The 20,848-nt window shown below is 31.2% G+C and overlaps 1 protein-coding gene across 2 annotated transcripts in view; it reads left to right on the top strand.

Moving 5' to 3' along the window:
* The window catches only part of LOC118204657 (calsequestrin-2-like), an 86,350-nt gene extending 71,345 nt beyond the window's left edge, over positions 1 to 15,005 (top strand). The window contains exons 9-12 of one of the 2 annotated variants that reach the window (XM_085814258.1): positions 5,789 to 5,863; positions 9,023 to 9,155; positions 11,848 to 12,153; positions 14,827 to 15,002. In XM_085814258.1, the coding sequence (XP_085670384.1) occupies positions 5,789 to 5,863; positions 9,023 to 9,155; positions 11,848 to 12,153; positions 14,827 to 14,873 (561 nt within the window). In that variant the 3' untranslated portion in view covers positions 14,874 to 15,002. Of the gene's footprint in view, positions 1 to 5,788; positions 5,864 to 9,022; positions 9,156 to 11,847; positions 12,154 to 14,826 lie in introns of both variants that reach the window. The other variant, XM_085814262.1, reaches the window with a different exon arrangement.
* The last annotated feature ends 5,843 nt before the right edge of the window (positions 15,006 to 20,848 follow it).

The raw sequence follows: 20,848 nt of genomic DNA, 5'->3' as shown, positions 1-20,848 counted from the left end.
GTGCAATTCGTAGATTTGTTTAAGTTTAAACAGAATGGTACATGGTATTCTTTGAAATTTATTGTTGTTATGTTAATTTATTAAAGCGAGGTGTGCGTAAATCATAGATTCCTTCGCTGCCTATATTGCTGCAATTCGTAGATTTTTTTAAAGTTAAAACATATCGCTGTGTACATGGATTCTTGTCAAATATTTTTGGTTAGAAACTTTACATTTTTGCTATCTAAATTTTTTGTTTTTGTTTCGGATTTTTAGCTTAAAATGTGCGTTTTTGGAGACATTTTAGGCTTAAAGTTTAAGTTAAAGTAGACAAAAAATTTAGATAGTAATATGGCACCGTGGAGTTTCTCGCCAAAGAAATTTGGCAACCTGAAGGCGCATATAAGAGTAGTTTCTATAATTGTAACTGGGCTAATCCCTTTGTAACTGTAACTGTATCTGGCTGTATGTAACTATAACTTCCAGCAATTTGGAGGAATTGCTTGTATTGAAAGTATTGGAAATTTCTCAGAGACAAGAAAAAATATATAAAACTAAAGAAAGCATCAGTTTTGAGTTTAACTCAGAGTATTGAAAGTTCAGAATATTGCCAGATCACTGTGCAAACTTTTGCTTTTTGGCGTGTTCTGCATTGTCTTGTGTTGAACATTTTTAGTAGTTTGAAGTGGTGAGTACTGATTGTGCTCTGTAATATTGATACTTTTGCTTGAAAAATTCCAGAACTGTGAAATGTTCTTTAAAAATAAACTTCAGCAAGCTTTTGTCTGTTATTCAATCAGTTACTATTCCGTACACAAGTAACAATATGTTTTGCACTTAAAGAGGTGTAGAATTCATAACAACAATTAATAACAACATTCTTAACAATTGAGCCAAAGGGTGTGACAGTTTAGCTCAAAATAAGATTTTTTATTTTTTCGTGTTGATTCATAGCTATTTAAAAAAATTCAAAAATCCTGTTTATAAGAAATGTAAAGATCCTATTTATAAGTGAATTTTATGAGAAATTTAAAAATCTACTAGCATGCGAGACACTTTGTAATATGACAGTGTTAAATCATTAGCATCTAAAATTCTGTTAATGAGTACTTATTTTTTATATGTTGATATGCCAAATAAAGACTTCCTAAAGCATTTGTTGAAAAGATGAAATGTATCAGCATGAAAAAATCATTAGACATTTAATCTTTAATTTTTTTTCTTCATTTTTTGTAACCCATGATTTTTGAATTACGAATTTTAATTAAAATAGGTTTTGCCACTGATAATAATATTTCTCTTCAGTATAGAAAAATTTGAAGAATAAGGATAACTTAAATGTAAAGTGCTTTTTTAAATTCCTACTATTAGCTCACACTCTCCTTATATCTTGTTCAAATTTTCAATCATTAATAAAATACTTTTTATTCATCCACTCAAGTTCAAATACTTTTTTTTAAAACTTGCAGTGAATGACACTTCATATTATTACAGTTTTTTTGCATATTAAAGTCAATTCCTACTTATTTATTCCTGTTTATCGGAACTAAAGATATGCTTTCTTTTTTTTTTTTTTTTTTAAATACATTATAAGACTTACAAATAATGACCATTTATTAGGAATTCTTGCATGCTGTAAAAATTATTTTTAATACAACTTATAAATAATAGTACATGACTGCTGTATTTATTATTCCATATTTGATTTTAGATTTTTCTTAAGTTTGTTGATTAATCCATTAATTGTTTTTAAAATAAACTCTATGTCTAATATGAACCAGTATTCTAACATAAGAGAACATGCATGTTTTTTCAAATTTCTCAAAAAATACTGAACCTATACTGAAAATTATATGGTTAAATAATAAGGCAACAGCATTATTGTCGAATACATAAGCATATTTGATACTTAATATTATCCCATCGACTGTGAAAGTGTCATCAAGCAGCATGATTTTGTGCCAGTTGTGGATAAGTGTGATGTTACAACACACTAGTTATATTTTATTTATTTGATGCATCGGAGAAATAATGGCGATGCAACATGAAAAATTGTTACAAAAGAATATCCATTCAGAAAGGAACAATGTTTCAGGGGTTGTAGAATCATATTTGTGACTGCACTCTAATTCCTTTCCAGCTGGTTGATAGAATCAACATCTGTCGAATGGAAAAAGAACAGCTGAATATGACCAAAAAATAGTAATAGATTGGAAAAGTTATTTGCAGAAAGTTTGTCTCATGGCATTGTGAATACAGCTTCTGGTAAAATCAAAGAGTCTGACAAAATAGTTGAAACTAACAAAAGACTTTTTTTTAATGAAGCACAAAAATGGAGTGAGTCAAATACTTCTGCAGCAGTGACTATTTGGTGGATTATGCAGAGAGACTGATGAATGTTTGCAAGAGTTGCAGATAAAAGGGCAACTCAGAATTCCGTAAGAATGCAGTTTTAGTGAGATCTCAGCCAACTGTTGTGGTTCAGTTGTAGCCAACTTTCATGATCAACAACATGATACACAAGTACCACATAGTCATAAATGGGAGGCACTATGAGAGCTGTAGATATGAGAAGCAATTGTTTGTTGTCCTGATTTTACTTCTTTAATATACATTGGTAATATCATAGTGTTTGTTATAAATTTTTGTTACATTTCATGAGTACTGCAGTAGAGGGAGTAACCATTAAAATTTAACTGATGGAATGAAATGGAGAATCATTGGCAGCACAGTCCCAAGTCCTAGTTGCAGGAGAGGTCTGTCTAATGACTAGTGTCATCTGCAATTTGTGGAAACTATTGCAAAAGGCCAATTTGTATCGATATATTTGCTCACTTAGGACAGGCTAATTGAGACTACCATAGCACTGATTCAACCTACCCTAGGAGCTTTTGGTTACTGTTGGATGTTTTTTTAAAGGTCTATACTTCTAAATGTCAGATTTATATAATAAGCATAAAGCAGCATGCAAAGAAATGCATAAAGCAGCTACTGAAAACCAAAAACATTCTCAACTGATGCCAGATTCGTGAAATTCAATCATTTACAAATAAAAAACATCAGTATTGCCAAATATAGAAAACAAAATAAGCCTTTTATAAGCATATACCATCAGTTACTAATGTATAAAAATTTCTTTTAGTATTAACTTCGAAAATTTAATACATTTACTGCCATCTACATGAATACTTGTAGTTGGCAAACTGAGTTTACTTGTTAGCTATGAGCTAGTAACTTGTTATTGATTCCCTTACATAAATCACGGATTATAAGTATTGCAATAGTAAATGTATACAATGTGTAGGTGTCTGGCATAAAGGAAGTGTCTATAATATGCTTGGTGTACTGAAATGAATAATTTTTTTATCAAATAATTTTAAATGCAAATAAGTCATGGCAGACGTGAACGGACGCACCATATCAGCTTTGGCAGCGAATGGGTCAATGCTTGTTAGATTCTTGCTGTCATCTTTTATTGATAGACTAACATTCAGTTTCTTTTTTAAACAAGAGAAACGAAAAAGGATGGTTAAAAAAATGTAGGCACTGTTATATCGTATCAGTTAATCATTTGAGCAAAATAATGTCATCATATAATAAATAATATGTAATCAGAGGCTATTAATAATGAATATTTTATTAAATTATAGAAATTTCATGTATGTATAGTTATTTTGTAGACTGTTTAGTTATGATGTAATATGTCTTTTTTAAACTAATATCTCTATTAGATTGCTCATTTGCAAAGAGGAATCTGCACTTTGAATAATGGCACAAGTAATTTACTAATTTAATAAAATGCAAATGCTGATGTATATTAATAGAAATTATTCACCAAGTGCATGCAAGTTACCTAGTTGTAGGTACACTGCATATTCCCCCTCTTTAACATAGCAATATTACATCACAAATGTGCAACTTTATGTTCTGTTTCATTTGTTAAAAAACTCTATACTAGATTTGAAACAAACATTCCAACAGCAAGAAATATTTAAGTGTTTTTTAAACTTCAGTTTATACATATACGTAATTTTTTTTTTCCTAGGTGCAATTGTTTGCTAAATAAATATCACAGTAAGAATCAAGAAAATTTTATATGGAACAATGTGATACAATGTTAAGCTACTTTTTGATGTAATCGCCGTTCTGATTCATACATTTGTCATAGTGTGCTACCAAGTTTCCAATACCTTCGTCATAGAAAGCAGCCACCTGTGTTTTCAGCCAATTCTGTACGCTGGTTTGCAGCTCGTTGTCTGCGGCAAAATGCTGTCTTCCTACCCAGCATTTCATGTGGGCAAAGAGATGAAAAGCTGAGAGAGCCAAGTCAGGACTGTATGGTGGGTGATCAAAAATTTCCCATCCAAAACGGTGCAGGAGGATCCTTGTTTCACATGCAGTGTGCGGCCACACATTATCATGAATAAGGACAATACCTGATGAGAACATTCCTCTTCTCTTGTTCTGAATTGCCCTTCGAAGACGTTCAAGAGTCCTGCAGTACAAAACTGCAGTGATGGTTGTGCCACAAGGCATGAATTCCACCTTTTCGGCCCCAAAACACTGTAACCATACACGTTTTGGTAGAGAATGTGCACTTGAACTTCACTGGCTTAGTACTTAGGGAGTGTAAATGCATCCACTGTTTTTATCGCTTGTTTGTTTCTTCATTTGCATAATGCACCCATGTCTCATCTCCTGTAACAATTTTGTTCAAAAACTCATCTCTGTCCTGATAGTAGTGCTGGAGGAAGGTTAATGTGGCACCCATTCACTGAGTTTTGTGATGGTCAGAGAGCATGTTGGGAACCCATCTCATGCAGAGTTTGCGGTACTCGAGTCTTTCACTTACAATGCTATAGAGAGCTTACCATGAAATTTCAGGAAACAAATCACTCAACCCAGAAATTGTGAACCGACGATTTCCGTAAATTGTGTGATCCACGTGCTGAACAAGATCATCGTTGACACTGGCTTCGGCTTCCTTCCCTGGCCACCTGCATCACGAACATCTGTGCGTTCAGCAGTTCCTGCACCATTTCTGCACTTTGCTGTCACTCATGAATGTTTCTCTGTACACTTTACTTATTCGTCTATGAATTTCAGCTGCATTGCTTCCTTCAGCATGCAGAAATATAATGACTGAATGCAATTCACATTTGGCAGGAGACTATTTTTTGAAGCATGTTTATGTACTCCATACATACTCAGAAATGATAATTGCCCCGAGCCAACTAGAGACACTGCACAAGACGTCTGTACACAGACCTAGCGGATTTTCCCCGAAGCTTCCCTTTAGCGACCAATCGGACCTTAAAAAAAAAAAAAAAAAAAAATAGGTCTTGGATATAATTTTATATTAAAGACAAGGGCTTATGAGCTTTATTGAAATTCAAAATTTGGGATACATTGCTAATAGGATTATTTTTATGTTGTTTGAAATTAATAAAAGAAATCAAACTTTATTACCTTCATACTTGCTTAAGGGAATAACATATTTTAAAACTTGATTTCATATATGGTTTTTAATAGCTTAACCTAATGTAAATTTATGAGAGTATACATTTGGGTTCAGTTGCTGAAACACAAATTTATATACATATATGTCTCAAAAATTAAAGTAATTATATATGCTGCAAAGCATTGTGTTGCGTATTTAAATTTTTCTTTGAAATATTAAGAATTTAAAATTAATTTGAAAATGATGTTATTTTGATTCTTATGCTGCATAAAATATTCCTTATAAATCTGGTTCACACAGAATAATCAAAAGTAATGCTTTGTTAATATTAATTAACATTTTTATTAGGTTATGGATGAATTAGAAACTACTCTTGGCATTCCAAATAAACTGCCTGCATTTGGAGCTTTGAATGTGACAACAGTAAGTTTTAAAAAATTTAATTTAAAAAAAATATTGTGAAATTGTGGATCTGAAATTACATCAGAGTTCGTCGAGAGCTCAGTGCCAATGACCAATTTCTCGATAAACTCGAATAGATGATGGAAAAATATTCTTTTCTTTATATTGGTAGGGAAAATGAATAAATTAAAAAAAAATTGTTTTTGTGTGATGTGACTGGGAATTTGTGAGTATTGCCCTTGGACTTCATAGCAAAGCAATAAAGAAACGGATTGTTTCTATGGCCTATTTTTGCAAAAGTTGATCTTCATAATTTGGGTTTTGTCTCCTATGGCACACTAGGAGGTAGTAGAAAACTGAGATTTCTCTCTCAGGTGATCATGTAATATTCATAGTTGTATCACCATTTACATTCTCCCTTGAGATTTTTTGTGATTGATTCCAAGAATGCAAGTCGAGATATTTCTTTACCAAAGTAAGATAGTAGGAGACATAGTTGCATTATGTGCCAATTTTAGTTGATAATTAATAAATGAAAAATAGTGAAAATTCATTTGAAAAATGAAGTGGATAAAGGGAAAATGGTAGAGTTTGGACTGATGGCCTGAATTTATTGTAAGATGACAAAGGAATTTATTTTGAGAGATAAGGGGGGCAGTCCGAAGAGCAACTCTTGAAAAATTACGCCATGTAAAATGTCTGCGTTTAGCTATTAAATCCAAGCTCATTACTTATTTTAAGTGGAGTTAACATACAAAGGAAGACTTTTGTCATTAAACAGAGATGAAAAGAATTTTTTGCTTATTTTATTCATTTTCTCCACTCTTTATCTTATTCTTTCATTTCCAGATCCACTAGCTAATTTCACTGCACCCAATAAATCTTCACAAAAGAGTAATTTTCTAAAGCATTATCTGTTTTAGTACAAGTTTGTTGAGTTATGAAATCATTTTAACTAATTTAATTGTTAATTTTATTTTCAGCAAAGTCCTGACTATTTTGTTTCTTTGAAGTTCTTTTATCCTGAATCTTACATATAAATCTTCTTTTTGGCATCCAAGAACCTGTAATCTATTTCATGACAGATTTTCTCATTATTCATTTCAAACTTCTCAAAAACAGAACACAGGAATCATTAGATTTTTTCCTGAAATCAGATTGCTTCATAAGACGCTAGTTTTGCCCAAGTGCTACATAAAAGGCTTTAAAATAAATATATGTTTTAAAAAATAGTCTGAACCCCCTCTAAAATTAGAAAATTAAGTCTAAAGTAACATTTATATTATTTAAATTCGTCTTTTATCAGCAAGCACTATTATTGTGAACACTTATGGAGCAAAAATCGAGAAGGCCTGCATTTCTGATCGAGCTGGTTTGAATAGTTTTATGCATACTATAAGTTGTTTTATTTTGCAAAGAAGTTTATTTGTGAAAAATATTTTGAGAATAATGCAAAAAATAAGCACTTTTAAAAAGTCTGACAAAAATAAATTTTTTATTTACTTTGTTCTAACTCATTGAATTTTCCCACAAATTAATATATGATTGATTAATGTATTTATAATAAAATCACAATATAAAATGTTGTCATTGGACATTTCGAATGCATGATAGTTTATTACAATTTAATTTTAAAATACTTTTTCTTAAAAATTTCAACAAAGAAACACATAATTAACATTCATAAAAAATTTCTCACATGTATTGTGTGGAATATAATACATTATGTTTCTATTTCATGAGCACATATTCTGTATAAAAATTTAAATTTTCCCATATATTTATTACATTAAGTGAAGTCATATTTTCTGCCATTCATTTTTATTTTTTGCTAACATACGTTATTAATATAAATTATGGAATATAAAAATATACTTTTTTTATTTTATAAACATGTAATTACCAATAGTGGTTTCATAAATATTATTTAAACTCATTTGAACAACAGATATATTTGTTGAAATATATGATCATTTAAAAAAATGAATGAAAGCTTGCTTTTTTTGTATAAAATTTTTATAGTGCAGTTCATGAATTTCATTTGTTCCGGATGGCAGTTCGTCACCATAAACCCAAACTATTTTTGTCACAGGAATTAATATAAGACTAATTTGTTCTTGGACCACAGATGGATATTTAAATTTTGCAATAGTACATTATGTATAATTCTTAACAGAAAGCCAAAGGGAAATAATTAAATCTAAGACAGAAAAGATAAATACATAACCAGATAAATAGGCAAACACTTAATTTTACTATACCTACATGATGAGGAATGAAAAACCATAAGTTGAAGATGATGATGAAGAGGAAGGGAAAACATGTTGTGTGGATGAAGAGTCCACATTCTTTTACCTTTTCTCTATCTGTTAGTGCCATTGAGCCTCCATTTCACTGAAAATGTATTTTACATGATTTGTTGTTGTTTGTACTTTAAAGTGTTTTTATTTTGAAGTATGGTGTTCATTTGATTTGCATAGCATGAGCAGTGGATTTGAGATATATGGTATCCATTTATCTATAATGTCTGTCAGTGTGATCCTTTAAATGTTTAGCTGCAAATTTGTATAACTTTTTTTCAGTTTGAAGTATATTGCTCCTTTGATTTACTAGAAGTTACAAATGTTAAGTAAAGCTACAAAATCATACATTATACTTGAAGCAGCTTCTTATATTAATGTTGTCTTTACTTGCTCTTAAATTCTAATCTGTCTAGCTCGATATCTCATAAAGCATGCAAGTAAACATGCCTATTATTTGTACTTCTTGATATAGTGATAATTCCAACAGACACAGAAGGGAAGTGGATAATTTTAGTAATTACACATATTTACAAAAATTATAAAAGTACATTATTTAATTTATTAAAGTTCCTTTTCTTGTTTAAAGTTCCAAGCTGCTAAAAGCACCATGCCTCTTTGTTGCATTTCACTCATCTGCTGTATTTCACACCATCAGTTTCTTTTTACTATTGTCAGATTAATTCTGAGCTTTGTGTTGCCAGATTAATTTTTAAGCTACAACAGTACTTACGTATCAGTAAATTAAATGATTACATATCTGAAGAATTTTTTTTCTGTACATTTAAAATTTGTTTTCATATGTTACTTTACAATATTTATGTATATTAAAAAATCTAATATTAAAATTGCATGTGTGATAATTGTAAATCTATTTCAGCTTCAGAGCTCTTGGTTAAACACTTCAACTTTAAACTGCTCTGGTGATAAACTTTCTGATGCTGTTAATCTTGAAATCTTACAAGAATTCCTCAATGGAGTTATTGCAAACACTTTAATTCCAGTAAGAATAGGTAAGTTACTAAGCCTATGCAATTCAAGATACTGAGTTGCTCAATTTAAAAAATTAGCCCCTATAAATGTTATGTAATTGTTATAGTGTTCCACTAATGCATGCACATTTTTGGTGCTCCAAAATCATGAGTTGTGGCGGTTTACCTTGTCCGGACAAATGAAAGGTGGATTAGTCACTAAAAGTCATTTTCTGCAGCAGTGAATCATCGGCTTATATATGGATGCAAAAGTTCATACAAGAAATGCAATGCCTGGAATTCAGTGCATGCATCATTTCTAATGGGTATAGCTTCACGTGCAAAGTTTTGCATGCCTTTTCCCACACTGTTGATTGCAAAATCCCCAAATAATAGCTTGCACGAATCATTGATTTCGTTGTGCTCCTCAAAAATGTTTCCCATACATCACTTACAGTTTCTGCAGATGGATCCGGCCATCCACTTCATTGCTTATCACAAAAGCATCTAGTTTCTTTGAACTTGTTGTCCACACATGAATTATTTTATCTGTTGATCTCTTTGTTCAGTATTTCATATGAAATGTCCATTGCACTAACACCACTGATTCTGATGTAGCAAATTTTAACATGCAAAAAGCTTTTTGTTCACCTGTGAACACCATTTTAATTCACTTACTGCTTTTAATTCGGATGTACGCTGCCATCTACTGCCAACTGCTATTATTAAAAAATTGAATTGTTTTTCAGTGCAGGATTTAAGTATAAGCTACACAAAAGCTGTAGTTTAGGACCCCCTTTCTTAGGGGACCCCCTTCAAAAAAACTCTCTAGGTATTTGAAAATCATATTTGGCACTGGCATATAATATCTGGGCTTATAAAGGGCCCCATATCTAAAATAGCTTAGGACCTTATCAAGTCTAAATCCAGTTCTGGCAAGGTTCATTTTAGTTTCTTAACTATACTATTTTGAAGATCCTGAGGGAATTAAAGGATAACCCAGTATTAGAATACTCATGCCCACAGACAAGAATGTTTATGTCCATGGGCAAGCATAAAAAAAGGGGGAAAGACATTCATATATTGACTACATAGCACCCTCTGTTATCCTTCTTTATAAATATTTTCTGTTAGAACCAGTAAAGATAACTTTATTGTGAAACGAAAATGTCTACGTACATTTAAAAAAGAAAAGAAAAGAAGAAAGAAAAAGAAAGTGTTTTTATTTATTTAGGAAGATTATCAATAAGTATTGCTTTATGGGGAAATTTTCAAAGGAAGATTGTAAGTCTTGTTATACTTGTCTGTGTCTGCATACATACAAACATCATGAAAATCTCTTTTGAACCCATTTTACAATCTGTTTTGGAAAAAAGAGTCCTGTATTGTGTCCATACGTAGAAAAGTTATACAAAAAAAAAAATTCAAATGCATTCGGGAAAATGGAAGTAGTGAAACTGGTCATGCTGCTGTATATGATTTTATACAGTGAGCAGAATTGTAAAACTGAATTATTATATCTTCTTAAAACTGTTAAAGAGTAAATAAACCAGCAAGTAAGAAATGCCACAGAAAAAGGTTCGCACTGCTAAAACAGACATAACTATTGGGGGGAGGGCTGCTTCAGTTCACTTTGCATGTTGATTGGAGTGCTTGCCTTGGCATTAGTAAACGTATTAGCATGTGTATTTGTAACATATTTTAATGACCTATTTATAGCCTCTTACTTTAAAATACATACTTCAAAGTCATAATGATCCTCCCTTCATTTACGATCATAAAGTGTGTCTTTGTCACACACACACAAAAAAAAAAAAAAAAAAAAAAAAAAAATTAGGAGATTTTATCAAATTTTAGGATTTTGCCATATTTTACAGAAGTCATTACTTTGGCTACGAGTATAACCAGAAAAGAAGGGAAAAAAAAAAATACCTCAAATTGTCTATTTTGAAATAACATACTTTTCTAAGCCTAAAAAAACAACATGTTTATCTTGGTAGAATTTAAATATGTTCTAAAGTTGAAATTAAATTTTTTGCTTGCTTGTTCTGGTATATCATTAATATTTTTTCCCTTTTAAATAATTAATGACTTCCCTCTTTTTTTAAACTTTAAACCTGGTCCTTTTTATCTTTATGATATCCCTAATTTTAAACATATGTTGAGGAATGTAGTCATTTTTAAATAAAATTTTTCATTCTTGAGTAAAGTAATTCACTATATTATCTGTTATTATATTATTATTCATTTTTAAAATCACTGAAATTTTAACATAATTTAGATAGCATTTACTGAAAAGTGTGTATGTTTTTTAGTACATATTCATTCATTCTTATGAATTACTAATTGCTCCTTTTATATGATTTTTTTAAAAATTAGCCTGTACAAAGCATTAGATAAAAAGTATATTTCTTCCCTTGGGAAATATTTTATTTTATATGAATTATTGTTATTGTACAAACATTATTAAAACTTGTTACTTAGTTTATTTTTAATTATAAAAATACATAAAAAGATATTTCATCAATCCTTCTTGCCTGAAATATATAGATATATTTTCTATTTATATGAAGATATTCATTTTTCAGTTTCAGTTCTCCACCTTTCTCTGTCACTGTTTGCTATAAACTATTAATTCAGATTTTAAATTATTATTGAATTAATATTTTTATTCACCTGAATCTACTAATTATCCTCCCTTGGTATTTTAACTTGCATGCCAATCATATTACAGGAGCCCAAACATTTGTTCAAACTCCAACATCTCAAACAGTAGTTGAAAATTCAGATGTTGTTCTTGAATGTGTAATTGAAAATCCCATTGGTGATTGTTTGTGGCTGAAGGATGGTCGCAATATTGGATACAATCTTGATCGATACCCACATTACAACTGGAGAGGAGACCGTTTAACTGGAGACTGCAGTCTTGTTATTTCATCTGTTACATTAGGAAGAGACAATGGAGAGTGGATTTGTGAGATTACTGGAGATCAAGACAATCCGACTTTGACTTCCCCTCCAGCAAAACTTTTAATAACAGGTAGAATAACAGAATTAATATTTTTGTCAGGATTAGAAACATGCAAAACCTGTCAAAGTTAATAAATGCAGCAGATTTATGCAAAACTAAAAATATTTCTTACTTTAAATAAATGTAACTGTATGAAGCAAGAATATGATATTACAAAATATGTGTAGATTTGAATTAAAAATACCGGTCACGTAATTGCAAAATTATTCTGATCTTGAATATTAATCATGAGCACTTAGTTGAAATGCTTGCTGCTTTAAATGAAATTTCTGCCTAAAGCAAGCTAACTTTTCAGTTTGCAAAGGTTAAGCCGTTCATAACTTAATAATTTTATTATTTTGTTTATAAAAAAAAATTGATTCTATTGAATTTTGCACCTTATTTTTTCTAAAATCATCTATATCTCTTTTAGCCCCAAACTCTTAATATTTTATGTTTACAAAATAAATTTTATAATGCTGATAAAACTCTTTATTTTTATTTATTTATTAGTTAAATGTGTATAAGTGTATGAGGGGATACATATTATTGATGCTGATAGTTTTCCATCCAATGCATGAATGTTGTTAGTATTTATGATTTTTTTAATGCTACTGCTAATACATGTGTCTTTTGCATGTAATGCCTTTTATTAAAAAAAAAAAAAAAAAAAAAGCATACTTAACTGTCAAATTTAGAGAACCTTCCTGTTTTTAAATACTCTGATTATTTAAGTTTCTATGTTTAATTTATTTTATAATTTTTACATGTTTTTTATTTAAGAAATCATTTTTTGCATTTTGTTTGTTAATACAATATTCCCTATAGAGAACATTCCATAGTGACCATTATTATGACTAAAACTGTACAATATGTTCACAAATAATAAGACTATATTAAATATATTTTCATTTTAGCAACCACTCCTTACAAGATCCTTTTTCTCCATACGTTCTCCGAGATCCATTTTTCTAAGATCCTTTCTCTCCTAGAGCAGATTCATTATAACGGACATCAAATGTATATACTATTGTTGATGGCTGTGGGTTTTAAAAATCTCTCTAAATAAGTAAGCTAGATGAAGAGAAAGCCTTGAAACTTAATTGAGAAAATTAGCAGCTGTTATAGCTAATATAAGCAGTTATAAATATCTAAAGGAGAAAGGCAACATTATTTTTAGCATGGAAGAAAATATTGCAGATTTCTAAAAATGCTGACCGAGTAAAGTCTACAAAGCTAACAGCATAAAAGCAAACGAAAAGTCTCAGTGCAGCTCAATTAGGGCCACTATCAGCTTTATATTTATATATTATTCAAAGGGAAGATCAGACATTTCCAGGCGCTTGAAGAATTGTTCCTAGAGCTTCAAAAATACATTTTCTAAAAAGTTTTAAAAATGTCAGCTTAGCAACAGTTGCCAAAACTCTGTGGAGGGATTTTGGCCAGTATCTTCAGTTTGACTTGACTTTTTCCAACAGTTTCAATGTCAGCTGCCTCATAATTAAATTGTCCGCAGTTTGTTACATGAAGCATGCAGCATTACATGGCATCCTACATGAATGTGCAACATTTGCCTCTAAAAAATTTAAAAACTCTAAAAACTTTTTTTTGGGGGGGGGCCTTTGAGGCTGGCTAATCTTTATTTTTGAAGCTTTCAAAGTTCCATATAACAGTGTATTCTATCAGATGGAACCAAAACCTTTTCCTAGAAATTCGAAGCATGGCTGAAAATGAAACTAAGATGTTTTTAAAGGCACATACATCAAATAGGAATTTAGCTTTTTAATTTTTCTGAAAATGCGTTACAAGTATAGTAGTACAGTTAAGTAGTAAAAGTCATTTGTTCTGCTTTAACAGGCATCTGCAGTTATTATAAAAACAGAAGCGGAAAACATTTTCAGACCATGTAATGCAAAAATGGTGGACCATTTAATAGCTTTGGTTTTTGCTTTTTTTTTTTTTTTTTTTTTTTTTTTTTTTCCCAATTATTTGATAGTGACAAAACATGAATTTAACAACTTTACTGTAATATTTTTAAGACATGAAAAATCTCACTGCTGGGAAGAAATTAAAAATACCTGTACCAAAAAGTCGCTGCATTTATATTTCTTACGAAGTTTCTTACATAATCTGTATTTAATACTCCATATAAGAAAAAGTTACATGCCAGTATGAGTTTTAATACTTCACATATGAAAAAGCTTCATGGCAGTGTGAATTTTAAATAATCCATACAATCCAACCAAACACAGGCATTAGCTATTCAAAAAATGCATTTAAGTCTTATATAGCTATCAGGACTGGAACAATATCTCATAACTATGATTAAAGGAGAAGGGGGAACTTGTTAAGGAAAAAAGAATAAAATATGTTCGTGTGAATTTTGAGAACAAATTCACAGCCTGTAAACTAATTTTGTGTGTGTGTGATATGTATATGGCTGCACATTGTAGAAACAGAACAGCTAGCTATTCAGAAGAGTTAACAAAGATTGGTTCCCAAGTACATCTCTATGGGGCTGCATAAAAGAAGTGAGCTGCCTCAAAAGGAGCAACAGAAAAGTATCCTTGAGTACATTTGCCCAAGGGATTTTTTTTTCCCTTAACGAAACATATTTCTATAATAAAAATTAATACATGTATTTCTATATAGCTTCCCTAGGTGCTTTCTATATTTATTAAATATAATTTATTTCCTTTTTAGCGGCTCCAGAGCCATCTCAGACAGAAAATGTGAAAACCGAACTCTGAAAATGATCTGCCATCTGTCAATTTACTTCTTGTACGGTTGTATAAATAGTTAAAATTTAGTTTGTTACATTATATGAACAAATTTTAAACACAAAAGACTAATAAATATATATAAAAAAAAGGTTTTTGTTTACAATATAATGATAATACAACTTACTCATTGTACAACATTTCCCCAAAAGTATATTTGATAGAAATATGATGTCGCAAAGTAACCACTTGGGGCAGGGAAGATAGTGGTTGTAATTACTATATGTTAACAACCAGCTAACCACACTGCCAGAACCAGTTACAATCATTAACATTTTCCTGATGATTTCAAACCTAAATAAAAATGCAAATGCTTACTTATAGTTAATAATCAGTTAAAGGCACAACCTAAATCAATTACATTCTCAAAAACTTTCAGATTCTGGTTAAAACTCTTAATTGGAAAAAAATTGATGATGAAGTTCCCAAGTATTTAGTTCTAAATTGAATGTAAAAATATAGCTGAAAATTTCAATAATCAGGATTTTTTGATAATTCTGTTTCAAATATGAAAGAGACTGAAGTCTGCCAAAAAATAAAATTTTAAATGCTACAAACATTATAAATTATGATAGGGAAATGACTGAGAATACTTCTAGCTCCTAAGTAACTAGTAATTGACAATTTGACACATTTAACTGTGATACATCTTAATTAAATATCAATACAGTAAAATTTTACTTTAAGTTAGCTTCCTGTAGATCTCGTATTTTGTTTTTAATTATATGTTATTTCGTATTATAAAAATACTCTGTGAGTGAAATATTCCTTACCTATCCCATTAGGAAATAAGTGGATAAATAAATGAATGCTGAGAATTTGCCTCAGGTTCCAATTCTCATTCCACAGGATTTTTATATTCACTAGTGTTCAAGTGAGTAACACTCCAAATATTGCTGGACCATTTCTAAGTTTATTTCCCTGCAAACGGGCTATCCATTTAGGTGAAAATAAGCCAGCTTCCTTTAGAGAAGTTCTGCATGAAAGTACCTTGAGAAAAATCACCATCATACTCTGCTGTAACCAAATTTAACCATTGATTACAAGAAGTCCACTCACAAGATCTATTTTCATATATAGAGAATAAATGGAGAGAGTAAATATATATTTCTGAAAGCAACAAACTTTTGGATTCGAAATAAAGTTATTCAATAAATGTCGAAATAATACTTTAGAAAAAGGAAACATTCTAAATAACGTCAATGCTGTAGAAAAGCAAAATTTTTTATTATTCATATGAACGAATGTCTGCTATATAAATTTCATGAATTATTTGCAATAGATGAGTCAGTCTTAAACCACTGTCTTTGTTAATATACTTTATTGTTACTTCTTATTAAAATAATGATAAATAAATACAAAATTATACCAAAAGAAGGAATGTCTTAACTCACTGCCATAGTTCAGGATACTGGATTAGAATGTCAGAATGTACAAGGTGCATGGGCAAAAATGCAGAATGGAAGATTCTATTTAAATTATTGAGCCTATTGCTAATTACTGTAGCTTGCAAGGCATGTAAGTCAGTTTTAATTACTTATTTTTTGGAGGAAGCTCTTTGTATAACATAATTAAAGAATTTCATATTATTAATCTAAAGACTTTATGCAATTGGAGGTAAGGACAGTAAAAATATTTATAAGCTTCACTAAATGTCACCATTTAATCAAAACTCACTAAAAAAAATTACACCATAAACTGTATTCATACATCTGTAAATACATTTCTAAGAGTGATTTTAATAATAATATATATACAGGATAACATTAAAAAATTATCTCTATCATCAGTATCCCCTCCCCATAAAAAGAAAAGATTCATGCAAATGATCTTATAAACTGGTTTGAGAAATATTCATTTCCTTCCTCTTGTGGCCCGTTTTCTTTATATAATTCTTCTGCTAGTGTATCCTTAATCCTCTAATTATGGTAATCTGATTTCACTCATAATTGCTTTTGCTGATTTATATTGCAGTGTAAAGGAATATTTCATTCAATACGAGAACAATGCTACTGTCAATCAAACTTCTATTTAAATCATGCATAGAACTTGTGCATAAAATATTTTAAAAAGTTACCTTTAAGTACTATGATAGCAAAATATGATAAATTCTTTTCTTTTTTTTTTAATTACAGCTCAGCTTTCCTCCAGATTTATTCATTTCTTCTAGTCTTGGCACTACATTCAAAATTCAGTATTAATATTTATTTGATTAAAACTGCATTGGAAAAAGACTTTTCAAATATAAGTTTAATTACATTGAATAAATTTTTTTCTTGTGTCATATTTTATTTCCATACTTCATACTTTATGTATTGGTCAAATTCCTGTTACATAATATTTAAAACCACCAATAAGAAAAATCTTTGAAATCAAAAATGATAATATTTAAAATATTTTCCCGTTGATTCTTATATTCTCCTCTTAGATGTTTGTGTGACGGATATTTTCACAACATAAACCAATGAAGAGCGAAGTTTCACAGTATAAACACACACATTGAAAACAGCTATGAAACATAATATGCTAGAGAATTTATATAAATTTTATTCTGCAAGAAAAAAAATTCACATTTTTTAATACTGCTTGTGGATTGCTAATGTAAATTGATATCTGCAAAATCAGAAGATATCATTTCAAAATTTATCAAGGGCGGGCTCCAATTAAACTGTTATCGCACATATGCTAATTTTTCTACCACTTAAAAGATATTGTAATAAACATTTTTGACAATATCTTGGTTTGAAAAACTTCAGAAAAAGGCAATTATGGACATCAAAAATCCCATTAGGCTTACAGGCTTAAGGACTGATAAAATTAGATAAGCAGATCAACAACAGTCTGATGTTGCAAGATGGCTAAATGGTAAGCCAGTTTTCAAACCAATTTAACTACTGGCTCTACCTCTCGAAAACTTCCTGAAGGTAATTCAAGACTTACTACTACTGCAAATGACTGGTATTTGCGACTGGACTGCAACTCCATCTCATCTGTACTTATTTCTGCTATAGGAAGTACATTATCAGCCACAACAGTATGCATAAGGCTGCATGAAAGAGATGTGTATGCTAGGCGACCGACAATGTGCTTCTTGTTTGTCTCCCACCACTGCAGCAAGTACTTTTGAATTGGACATGTAGTCACGAACTGAACTGAAAATTAGTGAGTGGAGGTCTATTCTGTTTACTAATGAGTCCCATTTTGCTTTACAGAGTGATTTTTGGCATGTTTACATACGAAAAGAAACAATCAACATCTTCTGTCTAATGTATGGGAAAGGGATACCTATGAAGGAGATAATGTTCTTATATGAAAAGCAGTATGTTTAGGTGGGTGCACAGGCTTGTACTTGATGCAAACTAGAACTCTCAATGCTTAGAGGTACAGAGATGATACACTGGATCTTGTTCATCTGTGTGTTGCTCCGTAAGGCCCACTTTCACACTGCTCACCTCATGCACCAATTTTTTTGAAGCAGAAATTATAATCCAAATGGAATGGCCAGCATATATTTCCAACCGTGCGTGAAACGATTTCGCGAGACTTGTTGCTGGCCTCCAACCCCCATCCCCCCAAGTACTAGATGGATTTAAAATTGCTTTATGTGATCAAAAGGCATTGCTACCCATGCAAAGTTTTAAAAAATAATAATGAAATTTAATCTAAAATAATTGGAGTTTAGTGCTATAAAAGAAATAAAAAGCTAATTATATCATTTAAGAACATTAAATAAATGATTCTTGATTCTTAACTAGCAAGCCTAATTGTCATTGGTGAAAAATATGCATATGCTTATCTAAAATTAGATTATTTTTAATGTCTTTCATTAATTAAGCAAGAAAAAGTATATAAAATTTTGATAGGTAAGAAAACTTGAATAAAAGTAGTTTTTTATATTCATGAAACAAGAGTGATTACTTAGCAGATAAATAAAAGGCTGACCACATTCCTCCCTTGAAACTATGAAATTCCCTCCCTGACATAGTACAGTGTGGTCTTCATAGAAATGCGGAGAAAGAAATGACTTTTTTTTTAAATAATGACATAAATAGTTACATTTTTCACCGATATGTGTGGTTTCAGATGTTTGCACAACACAGGATCGGATCAAATGTGTAAGGCACCAACACAGTATCACAGAAAAATGCGGTACAGCCTGGCATACTAAATATTCCTTCAGGGGCTCGTGTCTAAATCGAGAGTGAACTGAATTTCAGAAGTTATATAAATAAATGCATAATTCTCAAGATATGCTGCAGGAATTTTAAAAATGATTTATAATTTGACAGGTGTGATGTAGAGACACATTGAAGGCACTTTTTTTTCTGGGAAGGAGGCTACAGCTAACAAATTTCAAGGCATTGTTGGTGAAGGGAATCAATATATGACGGGTTTCAGATGTTGATGTATTCCTTTAAAGGTGCACTAACTAAGTGTTGGAATACTAGTCCATGACTGGTGGTATGTTTAATGTGTTGATCGAGATTGTCCCTTTCACCACAAACACACAGATCAGAGATTTGACCTATTCCTTTGCATGGGAACAGAAGGGGGAAAAGTCGTGACTGAGATTAATTGTGACAGGAAGTAGCTGGTTTCCACTTCTGGAACGAGATGGAAAGTTCTATGATCTCGGGGGTTTTTTCTCTCATAGTTTATTAGCAATTTATCATGTGCTGAAGCTTTAAAATGGTATTTGAGGCCATGGAGTCCCAATCTTTTCTCCAATTTGTTCTGATGCTGCCTGCTTTGCAAGCGTGTCTACTATGTTCGTTTACCTTCGAAATCGTTATGTGCTTTGGTCCATGTAATGATGAATTTCTTACTGCTATCGTTGGTAATGATGTTCTGGATCTGGTCTGCTATTGGAACATTGGTGCACTGGTTCTGAATTCTAAAAATAGAGGACTGTGTGTCTGTAATGACATGGAGCGTACAGTTGCAATGCATCTAGGATTACAAATTTTTAATGTGACGGCTGTTATTCAAAAGAACAGCTGTCAAACATGACACAACACTCCTCTCGAAAGCGGAGAGGGTTCAGCTGTAATACCTGTCACGTGATCGCGAATAATTTCTTTCAGTATGGGCAATAACATCGATTATTCTCTGTACACCTGTCACTTCAAGTAATCCAATAACCAGAAGTCACAAAGAGTAAGGTCTGGAGACCTTCATGATCATTCCTGCGGGATATCACAACTAAGGAACAGTCATCATCAAATGTCAATTGCAGCAAATGTTGGGGGCAGGAGCTATGCGATGGCGCTATCTTCGACATTAATATTACATTATGAAACTTTCTTAAAAGCACTGCGTAACGCTCAGCTGTGATAGAAACAGATCGAAACATACGGCTGTGGACTTCCTCAAACAAAATGGATACTATAATGAACGTAGTTACCCCGCACTAAGCTGTCAGCTTTGGTTGAAACTAAGGAAAGGATTTCCACAATTCGTGTGAATTCTCTCTCAGCCAGATAAGATATTTGTGTGCACTTAACATTTCCATTAAATGGAAAGTGCAGCTTGTCAATCCACAGAATCCATCTGTTGAAAAGTCCAATTTTCAAATTCATCACATCTCTCCAAATCGATTGGTTTCAATTCCCGTATGTATTAGATTTTGTAAGGACACATCCTTAGGATGATTTTGGCTGAGCATCATACAGTCCACTAAGAAATCTCAAAATCCTTTTCTCCCATTTTTAAGGGTAGCACATCATGCTACTGGTGAAAGATTTAACTATTTTGGGAACAATATTCTTTATTATTAAAAAAAATCCTTTTCTTCCATTTTTAAGGGTAACACATCATGCTGCTAGCTATACTTTTCGAATGATTGAATTTTCACCTTTTCTGGTTCTTAAGGATCAGCCGATATATGACTCTGAAAATTCGCATTTTTCAATCGCCCCCTGTTCAAAAATGTCAAAAATAGCGCC

Source organism: Stegodyphus dumicola, chromosome 1 (genome assembly GCF_044657685.1).
Source record: "Stegodyphus dumicola isolate Sdum_Otavi_A_Nest chromosome 1, ASM4465768v1".
Lineage (NCBI taxonomy): Eukaryota > Metazoa > Arthropoda > Arachnida > Araneae > Eresidae > Stegodyphus > Stegodyphus dumicola.
Note: the sequence above shows the minus strand (reverse complement) of the source record. Positions and strands in the feature narration are given on the sequence as shown.